At 41.4% G+C, this 20951-nt stretch overlaps 1 protein-coding gene across 1 annotated transcript in view; it reads right to left on the bottom strand.

Moving 5' to 3' along the window:
- KPNA3 (karyopherin subunit alpha 3) overlaps nucleotides 1–20114 on the bottom strand; it is a 91503-nt gene extending 71389 nt beyond the window's left edge. Inside the window, exon 1 of the mRNA XM_059996148.1 lies at nucleotides 19936–20114. Within this exon, the coding sequence (XP_059852131.1) occupies nucleotides 19936–20004 (69 nt within the window). The 5' untranslated portion in view covers nucleotides 20005–20114. The remainder of the gene's footprint in view (nucleotides 1–19935) is intronic.
- Between the last annotated feature and the right edge of the window lie 837 nt (nucleotides 20115–20951).

Below are 20951 nucleotides of genomic sequence, written 5' to 3'. Positions count from 1 at the left end.
AAAACTTAGAAAACAAAAGAAAATGTCCAGCCATTATAGAACTCTAACATCCAAGTATCAATTCCTTTATTCCAATCAAAAACAATGTTCCCAGAATTCAGCACAAAACTGAAAACACTGCTGCTACCAGCCACAGTCCATAACAGTAACTTTAAATTGTCCAAGGGGATTAAGGAAGCATTTTAAATCACTGTCACCCCTACCGAAGGATTTTAGGCAACGAGAATTTATTCTCATACAAGAATAAATCTGCATTTTATCATTAAACAGTATGAGGGCCTTAACTGGAATTACCAGTTTATAATCTTTCTCCCCCAAATTTGTGAATATATCTGAATGTTAAAATTTTCTTATTTAGAATCATGATTTGTATTTTCATCTTCTCTTCCCCTTTAAAATATTTAATTTTTAATAGTAAGTAGAATAAATAGAAGTATAACTAAGAAGTGAATAATTAACTAATATGAATTAGTATACAAATTAATGTCATGCAGCACCATTCCCCAAATATTCTATCTACTGCCTATGTTTTTGTTTAAAACACCAGTTGCTAAAGTTATGAAAAATTTTTACAAAGTTTAAAAAGAAAAAAAGCCTCAATAAATGTCCCTAATTATACATTATTCCAAAACCAAGATACATATATATGATATTCATGGAACTAAATTCAAATTAACAAAATTAGTTCAAATTTACAAAGATACTCTGCTACACAGATTAATATCGTGTAACATCTAGCTGCTAGGTTGTTTATCATCTATGTATGCATCTCTATCGTCTATATATATAGCCCAATACTTAGTTAACATGATCATCCTTTTCATGCTACCTACTTTTTTCTTGCACATTTGAATTTTGAGAGGAACATGTAGATGTACTACACAATGTAATTATTTCCATGTCTGTCCAGCTACCTTCCTCCATACTCTCTCTGTTCAGCTTTCTACCTCTGTCTCTCTACTGTTATCTTAAATAAAGAAAAATGACTACAGTGTCTACCTGAATACCCTCTGAAAACATCACAAAGATGTTTGGAAAACTGGATATTTACCTTCGCAATTCTAAGATAGGGAATGCAAAGAAAGAGTATACACTATTTCAACAAAGGAAGCGTCTATAACACAAATTCACTGGTGTCCCACTTTGTCTCTCTGTAATTTAACGCTTCTACATTTAATAAGAAAACTTTTTGTTGTGTGTTTTTTTAGTCAAGGTATAATAAACTGGAATACATCAAGCTGTTTCAGAGACACAAAGTGTTTTAACATCTTTCTTACAAAGTATAGCATTTATTAGAGTCATCTTCATTTCAAAAAGGCTTTAGTTTCATAAAGTCTCCTCATTCTATAATAATTTGTATACCATCTTTGGAAGTTACAAATTAACTACCTGTTATCATCAACTATTTTGAGAGAGACAGGATTATTCTTTTACTTCTCTTCTTAGTTGGGGAGAGGAAAAAATTATTTAAAATATTAATTTCCTATGTCACATCCCAACCCCAAACAACTGACCGAGAAGGTTCCTTTTGGTCTATAAATGTGCAGTATAATAGTGGGTATTTTTACTTTGAAATTTCATATCAAAAGTGTGTTTTTAACTGGGTATTTAATGACATGACAATTACTGGTCTCAGTTTTTGTTTAAGTATAATAATATCATATGTCTGACCTCAATATTGTGATTTATAATATGAAATATACAGTTGGTGTTTGTCCACTGTTCCCGGTACAGAGCTCCTAAAACTCTTGGGATTTCCTAAGTGTAGAGCACAGTGAAGGTGTCTTTTGTTATGTTAATGAGGCAACTTTGGGATCACCTCAGGTAACCTAAGGTTGGGGGTGGATGCCAGACCTGTGATGAGAGGGTTGGAACTTTTAGCCCCACCCCCCAAACTCGGGGGAGGGTAGAGAGGCTAGAGATTGAGTTCCACCACCAATGGCCCACGATTTCATCAATCATGCCTCCATAAAAACTCGGAAGGTGAGGGTCTGGACAGCTTCCAGGTTGGTGAACACGCTGAGATGCTGGAGACTGGTGCACTCTGAGAGAACATGAAAGGTCTGCTCCTTTCCCCCATACCTTGCCCTATGCACCTCTTCCATTTGGCTGTTTCTGAGTTGTATCTTTTCATAATAAACTGATAATCTAGTAAGCAAAATGTTTCCCCGGGGTCTGTGAGCCAAAGTAACCCAACACAAGGAGGTTTATGGCCAGTTGATCAAAGGCAAGCAGGGGTGGGGGTGGGGAGCAGTCTTGTAGGACTGAACCCTTAACCCATGGAATCTGACGCTATCTCCAGGTAGGTGGCATCAGAATTTAGCTGAACTGTAGGAAACCCAGCTGGTGTCGGAGAACTGCTTGGTATGGGGAAAAAAATCCACACACTGGAATTGTTGTCAGAATCAGACTTACCTTTTAGACATACATGTTAAAATATTGATATATAAAACAGGATATCTGGAATTTGCTTCAAATATTCCAGGGAAGGGTAATAGTGGGTAGGAAAAGAAATGAAACAAGACTGGCCAAAAATTATAACTATTTTAAAATGGTATACAGAAGTTCCATGTATTATTCTACCACTGTATGTTTCAAAGTTTTCTAAAATATTGCTTTTCTTTTTAAGTGTGCTGTGTTACCCAAGTACTAGAATAAGAAAACCTGGTTATCAACTAGGTGAGTGGACAATATTCATTATTTCTCTACGCCTTCAGTTTCCACCATCTGTGAGAAAAAGGGTTTGGACTAAAGTTCTGCATCTTGCTAGCTCAATCTTTTAATGATTCAAGTGAGTATGATTTCTACACTTTATATTTGGCTTAACAATTCTAACTATAATCCATGATGCTTTCATAGCTAAATTTGATGCAATGAACTGAAAACTGTTCAAAGCCATTACCAAAATAACACTATAGTACTGTCAGTCTGCTTGGATTCTAAGGGCCAACTGTATTCACTGTATTACATACACCTTTTTTTTTTTTTTTTTGTGGTACGCGGGCCTCTCACTGTTGTGGCCTTTCCCGTTGCAGAGCACAGGCTCCAGACACACAGGCTCAGTGGCCATGGCTCACGGGCCCAGCCGCTCCGCGGCATGTGGAATCTTCCCGGACCGGGGCACGAACCCGTGTCCCCTGCATCGGCAGGCGGACTCTCAACCACTGCGCCACCAGGGAAGCCCCGTACACCATTTTTAAAGGGACTTCAGCATCCACAGATTTTGGTATCCAAGGGGGCTCCTGGAACCAATTCCCAACCAATACCAAGGGATGACTGTACTTATCTCAGCTTGGCCTTCATTCCTAGATATTTTGCATTCCCCCAAACACCTTTTCTTCAAGTATTACCTCTCTTAGACTCTTTATTCTCTGGAGATAACTTTGTCAGAGAAAACAGAAGCCATCAGGCATAATCTGTTCCAGTTTCCATACCCTACTGCAGCCCATCCTTACTTCTATCTCTATTTCTTCCAAGTCCTTTCCAACTGAGGCCCCTTCAAAACCTAACCACAACATATATCTCTTACTTCACATCTGTAACAGCTCCCCAGTATTCCAGGCTCAATCATTTATTCCTTTTCTAGCCAGGTCCGTAAGTCTGTTTTGCTCCAGTTTCTTCACAAACAGCAGTCAATCCCATACTTCTCAACGACCGAGAAACAACAAAAATAATTCTTTTAAGCATACTTCCTCCTCAAGCTAACCTGTGGTCCCTCCTTCCCATGAGTACCAAATTTTTAAACTGAGTTTCTACTGACTGGTTCCATCTACTACCTCAACTCTGACTCACTCCTCACCCTATTATAACCTAGCTCCCAGCCTCCACCACTCTCTGAGTTTTCCATTTAATCACCAGCCCCCAACCACAATGAACGGCTTATTTCAGGTCCTCATCATACCTCTCACCTCTCCCCTGCAGCATTTAATGCTGCAACTGTTAACCCTTTTTCAGGAAACTCTTCTCCCCTAAAGTTCTTTTTTTAATTTAATTTAATTATTATTATTATTTTTTGGCTGCATTGGGTCTTCATTGCTGCACACGGGCTTTCTCTAGTTGCCGCGAGTGGGGGGCTACTCTTCGTTGTGGTGCGGAGGCTTCTCACTGTGATGGCTTCTCTTGTTGCGGAGCACAGGCTCTAGGCGCGCTGGCTCAGTCGTCGTGGTGCCGGGCTTAGATGCTCCACAGCATGTGGGATCTTCCCGGACCAGGGATCGAACCCGTGTCCACTGCATTGGCAGGCGGACTCCCAACCACGGCACCACCAGGGAAGTTCCTCCCCTAAAGTTCTGATGCGGCTCTTTGCTGTAAGCTTCCTACAGACTCATTCTTCAGTGGCACTCACTAGTCCTCTAAAATGATGTGGTTCCTGGGGTTCTTTCCTCCTAGTCCTCTTTTCTTCTTACCCCTACGAGCCCTTATCTATATTCTCTTAAACGCTCTAATCTCTGTTTAAACTATTTTCCAAACCTTCACCATTGGTCACATCATCCTAGAACAGGGGTAGGCAAAATAGGGCCTGTGAGCCAAATCCAGCCCTCCACCTGATTTTTTAAATAAGCTTTGTTTCCCTATTGTGTTTGCTGCTTTCATGCTCACAGCAGAGTTGAACAGTTGTAACATAAACTGTACAGTCCTCAAGGCCTAAAATATTATGTCTCTTTACAGAGGAAGTTTGCTAACCTCTGTTCTAGAAGGTAAAACATACCAAGTAAATAGTTCTGATAACTTCCTGCCTTTGGCTCCCAATGCCAGTGCTATTAGTCAGACCATCCATCTCTAAGACCCCTAAGAGTTTTCTAACTGTTCCTCCCAAGCTCTCTTCCCACCCTCACCAGTCTATCTCCTACAGTACAACCAAAGCAATAGTTCTCAATGCACAAAACCCACTTACCAATTTAAAATTTTCCCCACAGTAAAGCTTGTTCACAATCTGGCCCCAGCCTATCTTTTCCAACTTTCTAATCACTCCACCTGTAAGAAATACTGAATGAATTTAGTTCCCCAGAGCATATGATGCTGTCTCTTACTTCCAGGCCCACCCAAGGTTTACTACCAAAGAAATAACTACACATTTTTCTAGCTTCAGCTTAGGCACAATCATCTCCATGAAGCCTTTTCTGACTCACCCACGCTCTTTCCCTATGTGCCCACTGTACTCTCTACGTAATTCCATTATAGTAATTATTTGTTTGCTTTTACATCATTTCCAGACTAGTCTTCCTTGAGCAGGAACCCTGAGGCAAAGTAGGAGAATGGTTATTCAGGGCACAGGATTTTAAAGTACGAAATCTAGGACTGAATGCCAGTTTCGCCTATACGTTCTTAACAAATTATTGACCAGGGTATTTTTGCAGAAACTAACTCCTGCGCCCAGCGATTTGTTCTGTAAGTGAATACTGAAACACCCATGTTTGAGTAAATATCAACAACTTTTTCTGCAACTCTGCAAACAACTTTTTGCAACAACTTTGTCCATGTCTTACTAAAGCATTCTAATACTTCGTTAGAGTGTGATAGCAGGCACCTCTGTGCAGGGGAACAGAACATCTATTACAACATACCATGTTTCACTGCACTTTCCCCTGGAATAACAGACTCTACACTTTCTGACAGCACTTTTTTTTTAGTCCTGTGGATATTATTTCCTCTAAAATATGTTCTTTTATTTTACCTGATAGTCGACAAGGTGGATCTTTGTAGGGGGCTCTTTTGTATTTATTTCTTTATTTATTTTTAAATATTTACTTATGTATTTATTTGGTTGCGCTGGCTCCTTAGTCGCAGCACGTGGGCTCCTTAGTTGTGGCTCCAGGGCTCCTTAGTTGCGGCATGCGAACTTAGTTGCACCATGCATGTGGGATCTAGTTCCCTGACCAGAGATCGAACCCAGGTCCCCTGCATTGGGAGCAGGAGTCCCATCCACTGCACCATCAGGGAAGTCCCAGTGGGGGGTTCTTTTAGAAATGCCACAAGAAGGACCAGGTGCGGGACTACCACTACATTCACCAGAACAGTCAGTTACCCATTCTCTAGCTATTGCTAACAAAAATTGCTTGTAAGTCACTTTATTCTGTGCATTAAGGCTACAATAAATTTTAAACGCATTGAATAAACCACAATTGCTCAGATAGAAACCCACTTTCTTATACCATTTTCGAGTTTTCTGGAGGATATTGAAGTTTGCCAGATATTGATCAGATTGATCAACTCCTTTCATACATTTATTATACCCTAATACAGAAGTGGGCTTAGTTATCTGATGGCCAGTCCTCCTGTCTTCCTTTCCTGTAGAGGCTACGGAGGCTTCAGGAATAGTTGTCACCATGCGGACTAGCCTCATCTTTCCATATAAGAAGAATCACTTCTCCCTTCCGTAAGAATGTCATCTCTCCCCTCTGTAGATTTTTAGATTTCTCCTTTAACTGGTTTGGTAGACCACAATTCTCTTTTATAGTCTACAAACACTGATTTTATTTTTCAACAATATTTCAGATGTGGACATACTATTGTAATAACTGTCTTGGTAAATATGGTGCCACGAACCAAGATAAGATTGTAGGACCGATAATACTGTTTCTTGCAGTTTCTTTCCTTCAATTGTGTAAATCTCAAGGTTGCATATATATCCAGTTTCACTTTTGCTAACCATCCTGACCAAAATTCCACATTTTGTAAGTTATCCCGTATTACAGGCTTTGAATCTGAGTCATCCTCTCCACTTTATCATTGCCTCCTCAAGTGATAGCTCTTGTTTGGGTATATAAATCGATTGAAATTTTGGTAGAAAATAATCCAGAAGAGGCTTAACTTTTGAAATTCTGCCTGCAGAAGTGGAGTTTCCGAGTTATCATTAAAGTGAAGAAATGTCATTATTTGTTTGAACCTTCTTCTTGTCATAATCTTTGGAAAGATAGGTGTTTCAAGTAAGGGATCAGTCGGGATATTCTTTCCAGTGTGACTTTATCTGTCCCATCAAAATTATTAATCCAAGAAACTTCTTCATTTCACTATTGGTTACATCAGTTCATTGTAAAGCCTTATCATACTTTTTATATGATTTTTCATTCTGTTGGTGATACACGTTTGTTTGGGAAGTGACCAACTCAACGAAGTCATTACCAAAAATTAATTCTGCTATTTCACTAACACTTTGAGGGTTATCACATTCAATAGCTATACCTAGGGGCTTCCCAGGTGGCGCAGTGGTTGAGAGTCCGCCTGCTGATGCAGGGGACACAGGTTCGTGCCCCGGTCCGGGAAGATCCCACATGCCGCGGAGCGCCTGGGCCCGTGAGCCATGGCCACTGAGCCTGCGTGTCCGGAGCCTGTGCTCCGCAACGGGAGAGGCCACAACAGTGAGAGGCCCACGTACCGCAAAAAAAAAAAAAAAAAAAGCTATACCTGACACACCTATTAAAGTCTTCTAATTTTTGTGAAATGTCATCTTCAATCCACTCTTCTGTAGAAACAAAGGAGCATTCTCCAGCACCATGAGTTTCATTTTCACTTTCCGTATCAGAATCAATCACTAAGGTTTTTTTGTCTTTTTTTCATCTAATATTCACATTGTCTGAATCAGAACTATATTCTGAAGAACTATCATCTTCTGAGACACCAGTATATATGTTGCTCAGACAATCAGAGAAAGTACCTGCATAAAATTCACCTGAAAAATTCTTCTTCACTCAAAATTTCGCGATGCATCATTTTTGAAAATTGCATTTATAATATACACAAGGTTGAAACAAAAACCTAACGGAGCAAAATGTGAATAACAACAATCATTAAGTTGTATAATGAACGCCTTGATCAATTTTAAGTTCTAAAAACTTTGCATGGTGATGTTAATTGTATCACTCTCTAAAAAGGTATTGGTATATCTCCAGTTGATAAAGTTAGGATAACAAAAGACGTGTTAATACATCTCCAGTCAATAAATTGTTAAGCAAATTACTTAACTCATTTTCTTCATCTGTGTAATGACAATTTTGTAAGGATTATTTAAGATTATTCTTATAAGCACAGTACCTTGTACATAGTAAGTGCTCAACAGTCATTGATTATTGATATCGATAATCATTGATTATCATTATTTTCATTGTTTTATCCCCCACACTTAGTTCAGAATTCAGATAACTTCTGAGTAAAATAACTGGAGCAAGCTATTTCTGCACACATTATTTTCAGCTGCATACTGAATATTTCCATTTGAACAACGTTTGGCTCCCAAAACTTGTTATCCTTACTCCGAACTGTTTCAGTTAGAGTACCCAATCTGTTAAGGTTTGCCCAGGACTTTCCTGGTCTGAACACTGAAAAGTCCTGTGTCCTGAGAATTCCCTCAGTCCTAACCAAACCAGGACAGTCTTCACCTTAAATTAGAGAGATGTTGCAAACAATAAAAAACAGATTTGAGTTAATTTAAGATACAAGGGGAAGCAGGGAGACAGGAGAATTACTGGAAAAATACAGCACAATTCAAAGAACCAAAGGAAAAGCTAAAGAATCAGATCTATGAAAAAATCAGGATGAAAGCAACTCCAAAGATCTAGGTGGCAGAAATTAATGGAAGATTTCTTCACAGTACTTCTGCCAGGATGAATCACTTAGGTCCCAGTATCAGCTCACTCAAGATTTAAATGCCAGGGGACAGCATCTGATGGGCCTATTTTGTACTATCCAGAAAAAGTGAAGCACTTTAATTAACCAAAAAAAGCAGGAGCATTTAGATGAAAAATTCCACCAAGAGGTATCCAATGGAAGAAGAGTAGCTTCCAAAGGCGAAATGAGAATGCTGTTTCCAAAAGAAAGGGGAACAGATAAAAGATCACCATATCAACTGTTGCTTGAACATGCTATGCTTTCAACACTCCATGACTTGGTCACCGTTATTCATGTTATTTTTCTTTCTGTCTTGGCAAACTCCTCCTTCAAGACCTAGCTCAAGGGTGATCTTCTGCGTAACCTTACTCAATTCCCCCAGATATAGTCACTCCCTTTCTACATGCTCTCATAGTACTTTGCAAATTATGTACCTATATCACAGAACGATCATACTGCACATTAAGCATATGTTTAGATATCGGTCTCTCCCACCAAACTGAACTTCCCTAGAGCAAGGACAGCATTATTCGTATTTACAGTCTTCGGAATTAACAATGCCTCCCTGGCACAAACACATAAGTGTTTGATAAATCTGTTATCTAAGTCACTAGGATAAAAACTATATGAAGCAACAAACTAAAAGGAAAGAAAGGAGCTACTACAGGTAAACATGCTGACAATATCAAAGAAAAAGCTGACAGACTAAGAGCAAGGGAATGACAGGCAAAAAAAATTATGAAGAGCAAAAACTCCATAAGCACAGAAATCAAGGCCAAAATTCTGACAAATCTAAGAACTCGAAGGCATCACTTACATAAGAGCAAAAAGTAATAGCCATATGCATAACGATGATTCTCAAGAACCAAGAAAATAACTAAATTATATTCTACTTAAGAAGGCAGAGACATGCATAGGACATTTTTAGAAACACTGGCATTTCAAAATAAAAGAAAATTTGGTATGTAAACAAATAAACTTATAACCCAGAAAACTCAACAGTTCAGAATGATTAATTCCAAGTTAATATAGTCATGATTCATTTTACCATGTTTTAATTGTTAATGTTCGTATCCTAAGCTGTGGCAAATTTTTTCTTAATGGCAAAATGACGAAGTATAGCTACATCCTCCTTACATATTTAATACTGCTCTACTTTGAAGGTAAAGGAATAGAGACTTGGAAATGAGAATATAGCCAAACCTTATGCTAAGAAAACAAAGTCAACTTAGGAATGCTATCAGTCATGGAAAGAGAATATCACTGACTTTGAAGTTAAAGATTTTCTAGATACACTTTCTAACTCCTGTACTGGATCCCAAGAAGTCAGGTGACTTTTTCACTTCAAATGTTATTCAAGTCTTTATCATATTTCACCCAAACAACTAAAATTCATTTCACCAAACATGGTAACTCTGACATCATGACATTAAACTACTCTTTATCATCTGAACCGCCTGATCAGTCTAACATCAATATTGGGATATATTCTGAAGCACACAGCATCACCAATTGAAGGTTTATTTAAATCAAAAATACTTAAACTAAAGATAATTAAGCCTTTCAAACTAACCTCCAGTTTACAGAAAATTCAGAGAGTCGTAAGAAGTAGGAGGAACAAGTTAAGCAACACCACAAAGAGAAAGACATATCCAGTAATTAGGACAGTCTGATAGGTTGAACCATATGAAACTGCTGATATTTGGCTGTTTTGAACCTCAAAAATGGCAATTTCATGTGGCTTGACTTAATATAAGGAAACTGGGGCTTCCCTGGTGGCGCAGTGGTTGAGAGTCCACCTGCCAATGCAGGGGACATGGGTTCGTGCCCCGGTCCGGGAAGACCCCACATGCCGCGGAGCAGCTGGGCCCATGAGCCATGGCCACTGAGCCTGCGTGTCCGGAGCCTCTGCTCCGCAAAGGGAGAGGCCACAACAGTGAGAGGCCAGCGTACAGAAAAATAAATAAATAAATATACACACACACACACACACACACACACACACACACACACACACGAAACTGACCTGATTTCTTCTTCGCCAAATTAACAGCATTTTTTAAATGGTGGGGAAAAAACAGCAGAAAGGTGGAAGCAACCCAAGGATCCATCAGTGGATAAATGGATAAGCAAAATGTGGTATATCCATACAATGGAATATTATTCAGTCATAAAAAGGAAGGAAAATTTGACACACACTGCAACATGGATGAACCTTGAAGATATTATGCTAAGTGAAATAAGTCAGTCACAAAAGGAGAAACATTGTATGATTCTACTTACGTGATGTTCCTAGAAGAGTCAAATTCATAAGTACAGAAAGAAAAGAGGTTGCCAGGGGCTGGGGAGAGTGGAAATGTAGTTAGTTTAATGGGGACAGAGTTTCAGTTGGGGAAGATGAAAAAGTTCTGGAGACAGATAGTGGGAATGGTTACACAGTGATGTGCATGTATTTAATGCCACAGAATGGTACACTTAAAAAGTTAAAATGGTACATTTTATATTATGTATACTTTACCACAATAAAAAACATGGTGGTCCTAGAGAAATGGAGATAAAAACAAAAATAAACAAATGGAACCTAATGAAACTTAAAAGCTTTTGTACAGCAAAGGAAACCATAAACAAGATGAAGAGACAACCCTCAGAATGGGAGAAAATATTTGCAAACAAAGCAACCGACAAAGGATTAATCTGCAAAACATACAAGCAGCTCATGCAGCTCAATATCAAAAAAACAAACAACCCAATACAAAAATGGGCAGAAAATCTAAATAGACATTTCTCCAAAGAAGATATACAGATGGCCAACAAACACATGAAAGGATGCTCAACATCACTTATCATCAGAGGAATGCAAATCAAAACTACGATCACCCCACACCGGTCAGAATGGCGATCATCAAAAAATCTACAAACAACCTAGAAAATGGTACAGATGAACCAGTTTGCAGGGCAGAAATAGAGACAAAGATGTAGAGAACAAACGTATGGACACCAAGGGGGGAAAGTGGCAGGGATTGGGGTGGTGGTGGTGGTGGGATGAACTGGGAGATTGGGATTGCCATGTATGCACTAATATGTATAAAACAGATAACTAATAAGAACCTGCTGTATAAAAAAATAAATAAAATAAAATTCAAAAAAAAATCTACAAACAATAAATGCTGAAGAGGGTGTGGAAAAAAGGGAACCCTGTTGCACTTTTGGTGGGAATGTAAACTGATACAGCCACTACGGAGAACAGTAGGGAGGTTCCTTAAAAAACTAAAAACAACTACCATATGACCCAGCAATCCCACTACTGGGCATGTATCCTGAGAAAACCATAATTCAAAGAGTCATGTACCACAATGTTCACTGCAGCACTATTTACAATAGCTAGGACATGGAAGCAACCTAGGTGCCCATCGACAGATGAATGGATAAAGAAGATGTGGCACATATATACAATGGAATATTACTCAGCCTTAAAAAGAAACGAAATTGAGTTACTTGTAGTGAGGTGGATGGACCTAGAGTCTGTCATACAGAGTGAAGAAAGTCAGAAAAGAGAAAAATACTGTATGCTAACACATATATATGGAATCTAAAAAAAAAAAAAAAAAAAAAGGTTCTCATGAACCTAGGGGCAGGACAGGAATAAAGACACCGACGTAGAAAATGGACTTGAGGACACAGGGAGGGGCAAGGGTAACCTGGGACGAAGTGAGAGAGTGGCATGGACTTATAAATACTACCAAAGGTAAAATAGCTAGCTAATGGGAAGCAGCTGCCTAGCACACAGAGATCAGCTCGGTGCTTTGTGACCACCTAGAGGGGTGGGATAGGGAGGGTGGGAGGGAGACGCAAGAGGGAGGGGATATGGGGATATATGTATACATACAGCTGATTCACTTTGTTATACAGCAGAAACTAACACAACAATGTAAAGCAATTATTCTCCAATAAAGATGTTAAAAAAAAAACCATGGTAGGAGGAGTCTCTTAAAGGAGATTTAAGAAACATAACCAAATGTGATCAGATCTTGTGTAATCATGGTTCTAACAACCAAAAGTTAAAAAAAAAAAAAGTTAAAGGACAACTGGGGAAATTTAAATGTAGATTACATTAGCTGTTATTAGGAAATGATTAATTGTGTCAGGGTGATGTGGTATTTAAGAATGCACTCTTATTTTTTAGAGAAGTATGTAAGTCTTCAGGAGTAAATTGTCATGACTGACATATAAGAAAATTTTAAAAATTATTTCTCTATAAATGTGTCTTAATCTCCCAATATTTTACCTATCATAATAAAAAGTTTGGACTTCATTTGGGAAGCAGTAAAAAAAAAAAAAGGCACTGAAAGAGTAGAAGTTTCAGTTAAAAAGCATATTTTAGGAAAATTATTGTGCTGGTGGTACCTACAATGAAGGTACTTATTTAAGAAATATTTTAGTGCTTATTTTGCTCTGCCACTGTACTAAGAACTAGGTAATGGAGGTACATATAGGAGAAACAGATAAAACATAATAAAAATATATTATCTAACCACAGTGAGGGAAGAAAGTTTCCTAACAACCTGGGGGGGTGAAGGGAGATTCAGAAAGATTTCTCAGAAGAGCTAAATCCAGAGGTGAGTATTTAAGAGGGGTAGGAATTAACCAGGCAACAGGAGGGAGGGAAGGATATTCCAGTCAGCAGGATAACCCTGAGAATAGAAACAGAATTGGCAAGCAGGGGAGGGCCAGATTCCAGATTATGTATAAGCATATAAGAAGTTCAGTGTTGCTAGAGCTTAAAGGTGTGGGGATGGGGGCTGGGGGACGGACACAGAACCTTGAAAAATAACCAGGTATCAGGCTCACTAAAACATCTCATGAACTGGAGGAAGAACACCACTTTGGAGGCAACTTTTAAACTGCCAGATGATAAGTAATAAGGCTGAAAGTAGGCTGGAGGCAGTGGAATAGAGAGGCAGGGCCCAAATCCAGAGACAGCACAGAGATTCAAGCTACATGACTGGCATCTGACTGAATGCGGAAGATGAGGAAGGAGTCCAAGAAACCTCTCAAATTTCAAGTTCAGGTCACAGTGAGAGTGATGATGCCATAAACAGAAAAAAGAAAAAACAAAGGCTTTAAACACTTTGAGCTTGAGAAGCTGATGTGATGCTCATGTGATTAATTTCCAGCAGATGATTAAAACAGATTTATGTTCCCCACACTGAAGTGACCGTTAAAACTAAGGGAACTGCTAATGTGGGTAAGAAAAAGCCAACAGAGAAGTGAGTTGTGGACAGAATCCCAAGGCATGCCTATCATCAATGGGAAGAAAGAAGAACCAGCAAAGCCAACCAAAGAAGAGTAATCAATGAGGCAGAAGGACCAGGAAAGATTATATGTCCAGATAGTGAATTTGAGAAAAGATAATTATAAGTGTACCTGCTATATGACGTATAGATTCCTGAAAAACTTCATGTTCTGCAAAATTAGGAAGAAAGAGGGAAACATATCAAGGCGGTTGGAGCAATCAGCACCTTTAAGACAGAACATATGGTTAATTGGAGCCAAGAGGCATACTCCTGGGCTTGCTATTTTCAACTGTTTCTGTACTTCAACTACTTGTGTTCAACTACTGCTAGTTGGGAGGGCTAAATAGTTAATGTGCTGGTAAAAATCAAATATCAACCAACATGAATTCTGCATGAACTAACATCATTCCTCTTTATCATTCAAACAAGAATTAGTTTATGTTACATAAATACATTATAGCAGAAGAGATTGTCAAAGGAGGGTTGTAGGCAACGGTATCAATGCCATAAAGTCAATAACAAAAGAAATTATTAATATTTTAGAATAATACTGTACCTTTCATTCCAAGTACATTATCTAGTCTCTTTTAAAGAGTATTTATTAAATTTTATATACTGGTCTAAATGACCCAACGTCCCTACCATGAGTGGGCTTCTTGACAGACCACATACTTTAACAGCTGCAATACACACACAGAATTTGTTGTACATCACAGCAACCTATCCCAAAGAGGTAAAGGAAAACTCACTTAGAAAAAAACAGAGAGAAGGGAAAAAATAGGGACTGATTGTAGTATGTTATTCGTCAGGAAAGGCCCTGTGGAGAATTTCTGAAGGTTTTTTTTTTTTTTTTGCGGTACGCGAGCCTCTCACTGCCGTGGCCCCTCCCGTTGCAGAGCACAGGCTCCGGGTGCACAGGCTCAGCGGCCATGGCTCACGGGCACAGCCGCTCCGCGGCATGTGGGATCTTCCCAGACCGGGGCACGAACCCGTTTCCCCTGCATCGGCAGGCGGACTCTCAACCACTGCGCCACCAGGGAAGCCTCTGAAGGTTTTTTGGAACTATAATGACATGGTATGGCAGAACTGCAATCTTGGTGTTCCAGAGATATATGAAGGAGTATGAGTGAAGAAAGAGTTTGCCAGAGTGAGCCCCACCAAACAGATAGCAAAAGAAGGCATTCAGGAGAACAGCATATATAAAGGCATGGGAAGGAAACGTATTGGTTACAGCCCCATCTCAAGTACTTTATCATGGATAGCAATACAAAATATATAGGAAATATAAGAAAAGCAGTAGGTGAGGTAGAAAAGGCAGACCTTTTTTTTTCTTTTTTTTTTTTTTGGCTGTACGTGGGCCTCTCACTGTTGTGGCCTCTCCCGTTGCGGAGCACAGGCTCCGGACATGCAGGCTCAGCGGCCATGACGCACGGGTCCACCCGCTCCACAACATGTGGGATCCTCCCGGACTGGGGCACGAACCCATGTCTCCTGCATCAGCAGGCGGACTCTCAACCACTGCGCCACAAGGGAAGCCCAAGGCAGACCTTTTTATGAAATTATGTGAGGCATGCTAAGGACCTTTAATTTTATCCTGAATGCAATGGGATGATTTGCCAGGGAAGTAACACAAAAAGGTTTCAGAAAGATCAATCCATAAGTTCACTGGGGAGGGAAGATACAGGGAAACCAGGTGCACTATCACACCTGTATAGGAGACAGTGATAGGGGCCTAAACTAGGGCAGGGTGGTAAGGTTGGTAACAAAGGTAAAAATATGAGGGCTCATCAGATGACTAACACAGAAAAGTGAACGAAGGGAGGAAGGGAGTCAAAGTCAAGGATAAGGTTTGAAGCTTGAACAGTTAGGTAGTATTTCTTACCAACAAAGGTTCCAAAGAGAGAAGCAAGTTTGGTAGTGCTAGATGAATTTACAAATGAGAAGATATTTATTTATCCCTAGTATTAGAAATTGAAGCCTAAAGTTTAAGTGTTAAGGCCAAAGATATGGGTTCTTATTTTTCAGTGAAACCAATGAACTGGCTTCTTACTAAGAAGGAAACTTTGCAAAAGTGAAAAAGTAGAAGGTAAATAAATCAAATAATAAATAGGATGACAAAAGTTTTTATTTGCAAGGTTTTAAAATATCAAAATAGGAATTTCCCTGATATAGTCAAGATTTATTAAATATTTTCCCCATTAATTAACCTTCAGATGTGCATCCATACAAGCCAAGTCTTAGGCTCCACTCAGTGAAGAGACAGTAAAGCACAGTGAGCACGAGTTCTGGCTTCAGTGTCATGCTGCTGCACTTTAAGTCTCGGCTCTGCCACTTAAACCACCTAGGACTTGGGGCTAGTAAGTTCAGAACCGCAGGCTTCAAGTTTCCTTGGAAGTAAATGTGGATAATAATACATACATACTTTATAGGACTGTGAAGACTAGATAAATAATCCATATAAAGTACTTGGTACAGGTTGACTGTAAACATTCAGTAAGTGTTAAGAATTTTCAAATAATTATTAGTTGTCACTGATGAAAATGTCATATCTTTGAAGTGTACAGGAGCAAGAAAAACTTGACCTGGATGGCAGTTACCTGCATGTTTGATTTTTAAGTATTTACTAAATGGAACTATGTATTTCCTAGTTGTAGCTACAAAATCCATTCACCCTACCCAAGCCTTGAACTGCTGTCCATGATAATTACTCCCTCCCCTACCTCCATCTATAAACCTCAGGATAAGCGTTATCCCTTTTCTCTCCTGTGAGCTTCACACAGAAGAGGAAGAGAACAAGGGAAGAGGAGGAGGTTCAAATCCTCATTCCATGTTAGGACCATCCCCGATCTCAATTTTTGGGAAAATTCCTCCTACATATGGGATAACAGTACCATTCCTCCAGAATTAATTCTACATATTACTGCCAGTCACCTTTTTTCCACTCCTGTAATCATGCTATACCTCCTAACTCTACTCTAGAATAAATTCCTTCAGATCTCTATATCAAGAAGTTTCCAAGCAACTCTTTGCCACAAAAATATTCTCAGACCACCACAAGCCACCTGGAAGTCTCATCTCTTCACTCCTTAATCTAATCTCTTCTTTTTCACCTGGATCTTTATTCACTCATTTCTCAGGTGCCCTGTTCAAGTTTAGTCCATACTTTCTATAAAATTCACCAACCTTTCTTCTATGAAGCTATTCCCAACTGAATGACTATGAAACTACTTTCTTCCTGAACCCTCTCCCTACTCACAATTCCCTAGCATAACCCCACACTTTTATTTTTAGAAAATATGTATTTTATTCTTGCGCCTAGCATCTTATTTGTGTATCAGCTGGCTGTATAATTTATATCTTTTATCTATCCTATGTGTGAAAAAGTAGGAATGCTATCTCATCAAAGTACATCTCACTGTTTTTGAAATAGCCTGATAATCACTGCTATTTAGTCACAGAGCTAAGCTGCAACATAAGTTTCTAGTGTAATATAGTTTCTAAAATGGCTAAGACTAAACTAGATATGGTGTCTAGTCTCAGTTATACCAAATTCTACAATAAAGTCACTTGATCAGATTTGACCCCAGTTCATCCTTTAGTCACATTTCTAGCATCCCTCTCTCTCAGCAGTCCTACTACAGCAGTAACTGAAGAGTCCTACATTCTCAGGACTCTTCAATTACCACTCCCTGATGTCTGGAATGCCCCTTCCTTGCTCTCTCCCTCTCCCAGGCCAACTTTCTTTCATCCAGGATCAGCTCACTCCCATTCATCCACTAGGAATCAACCAGAACATCTCCCCTGACTGCTCAGCTCCAAGTCAGGATTTTCTCACACATTCTCAGAATACACTTACTGATGTATCGCATTGTAATTATCAGTTTACTCTCCTACACTCCTACAGAACTGTAAAGGTAAACTCCTTGAGGTACAGACTGAACAATGTTAGATACCCAATAGACAATTAATGAATGAATGCTCACACCCACTCCATGACCTTGTGCACGCTGTACACACAGTCTTGAGTTTCCTCATCTAAAGTACTTTCCTCCTGTAAAGTGTGGATAATGCTACACCTAGCTCATAAAGTTGTCACAGGATTAAAAGAGGTATCATGAAGCTCTTAGTATAGTGTCTGACACATGGAACTACCATTTGAATGTCTGCTATTTCATGCCTTAGTTACCCTCCTGAATCCTGGGAATTGTAATGTCACCAATATTTTCAGGCTGAAAGGCTTAGCAAGCATGCATCCAGAAGTCACTGGTTACATTCTGATTATCAGCAGATATTTACTGTGTGCCTATTATGTGCAGAAGTCCTTACTATGTATCACTGAGCTGCCAGAAACAATAGGGGCAAAAAATAAGACAAAAACTTGTACCAGTATCCAAGAGAGGAAAGACTGTTAATTAGTTTTTCTGTACAAACAATACACGTATTTTTTCAAACTACATTAACTTTTGTTTTATAATAGGAGTTAGCTTCAAGAACAAATACTGATGGGCAAAATTCAAACTTAACTCCTATCATCAAGTGGACCAAAAACAAGAGGCAGTTACAAAATTTCTTGTTGCTATTCCTAGGTTTCACTTTTGCTTGTAAGTATCAATATTTCTCACAAAAGAAATTTAGCCATGACCAGGACAGAGATAGATGAACTTTATTTGTCTCAATCAAATGGGAATTCCATAGTATTTCCTAATTGGTATGTAATTTTATAGCTCCAAAAAATGGCCTGTGTTTTCTCTATTTTTCTACAAAACAGAACGCTGACTGGCATTATTTTCCCTCACCACCTTCTCTCTTTAGGACAGGATAAAATGCACACTTCTTAGTCACAATGGCCCCTTAGCAAGAATGACAAAACTGCAAATCATGTCACCTAGTATTAGAAAAGGAGGCTGTGGACTTGAAACACTTTCCCCCTAACATATCCAGAGGTGAGAGTCCCAGTGAAGTTTGTGCATTAAACTACACTGCTTTTGGTAGCTGCAGAGACCTCTAGCGCTGCCTGGATAAGCCGAGTTTGCAAATAGTACCTGCTAATGTCACCTTAATGAGACAATGGCAACATGCTGAGTAGCAACAGAGTGACCACGATGAATGTTTACAGTTTTGCAATCATTTGGAAATTCTACCAGTTTGGAGCAAGAAATATATACAAGGCCGTATGAACGTACGTATCCAATTTATTTCAGTAAAACGTGTCAAAGAAATGATCACCCTATGCACACCCCCACTACAAGAAAAGGCTCAGAAAACAGGTCCTGTGCGCGGAGGTCGGAACAACGTCTCTTCCAAAGCCTCCACACAATAGATGGTAAACTATTGTCCACCTTCAGCTTGCTCCAAATGCCAGCAGTAAGGAGAGTATGAGCTGGAAAAGCTCAGCACGACTGCTCCAGAGAACCGCACCGGAATATTAGAAAACGGTCCTGGCGCATCCTACCCTCCCCCATCCACCACCCTCCGACAAGTCAGTTACCCGGCTGGTCCCCACCCCCCTCTGCGGGCCGCCACCGCCCGCCTGGGCCCGGCTCGCAGAAGGTAGGCGCGGGGACCGGCAGAGTCGAGGCTCCATGTGCGGCAGCGCGGGAGGCACTGAGGGGGCTGCGCCGGGCGGAAGGCTGCATGGGGAGCGGGCGTGAGCCGCGGCCGCCCCCTCGGTGGGGCGGTCGACAGATCCGGGCGGCAGCATCCCCGGCCCGCGAGGCCCCGGCCCGCGGACCCCGCCTCAGCTCCACACCTCTTCCTCGCCGACAGCAGGCCGCGCCCGCGTGACGGGGCCGAAAACCCCGGTATTTCCAGGTCTCTGCGCCGGCAGCTCCGGGGGGCGGCTGCAGCCCGGCCCGCGTCCCGCCGCCCGCTCCGCCCAGCCCCTAGCCGCGATGACGAGAGGCGGCGGCCAACTCCGACCCACCGCGAGCCGGCAAGAACCAGCCCGGCGCCGGCCCCCCGCCCCTCCCTGCCGCCTCGGGGCCGGCGCGGCCAGGCGGGCGAGCCGGGCGGGCCCCAGTCGCGGAAGCACACTCACCTCTACATCTCGGCCCTTATTCTTAAAGCTCTTGATGCGGTGGTTCTCTAAGCCGGGGTTCTCGGCCATGGCTGCGCGCTGCTCCGGCGGCGGCTACTCCGGCGGCTGCGGCGGCGAGTCTCGGCGCGGGAGGGGGAGGTGGGGGAGGGCCGGAGGGAAGGGAGGGGGAGGGGGAGAGGAGAGCACGTTCCGTGACGCCTCCGAGCGCGAGGTGGCAGCAGCGCAGGGGGAGGCTCAGGCGGACAGACGGGAGGGGCGGGGCGGGAACAGCGCTGAGGAACCGCGGGCGCCTGCAGAGCCTTGAGTCACGTGACGCAGGCGGCCTCCGGCCTGGATGCTAGCCGGCTGGATGTGCCCGATGGTTCTCGGGATGACCCCCGCCAACGCCCGCCCCCCCAGCAAGGACTCCTCACAACCCCTCGGAGCTGCAAGTCATGTGCCAGCAATGGAGCCAGACTTACCCGCTTTTACTGCCCCCGAGACGCGGAGCTGCGGCAGGAAACTACAGTTCCCAGCATGCCATTCTTCGGCGGGGATAACTCTCCCGAACCAGGAGAATGTCGGGAACCCTAAGCGCGCGGCTTTCTGCGCGCTGCGCTTTGAGCGCCTGGGCGCGAGACTCCGCCCCCAAGGCCGCCTCTGGGCGGGGTGGGGTGGGAGGGGCTTCCCCGGAGTTGGTACTTTGCGCCCCATTGACAGGGAGGGGGCGGGGCTTCCTGGGAGACGCACCTCTCTCCCCGTAGCCTAGAAAATTAGAAACGAATCCATGGTTCGTGCTTTGTTCCCTTGCTTCTTTGGGTCGAGGTGGGGGTGGGGGTGGTGGGGTGGGGGGAGTCTCCTGAAATAGCATCCACCCTCATTCGCTGTTCCCTTGCTCTGCTTTGGTTTTATAATTAGCATTTATTTCCACCTGACATGTACATATGCATGTATGTGATATATGTGTTTATGTGTGTGTGTTACCTGGCTTACTGCATCGGAATTAGCTCAAAGTAGGGACATTGGTAGGTCTATTG

Source organism: Delphinus delphis, chromosome 18 (assembly GCF_949987515.2).
Source record: "Delphinus delphis chromosome 18, mDelDel1.2, whole genome shotgun sequence".
Taxonomy (NCBI): domain Eukaryota; kingdom Metazoa; phylum Chordata; class Mammalia; order Artiodactyla; family Delphinidae; genus Delphinus; species Delphinus delphis.
This window is presented reverse-complemented; position numbering and strand designations above follow the sequence as displayed.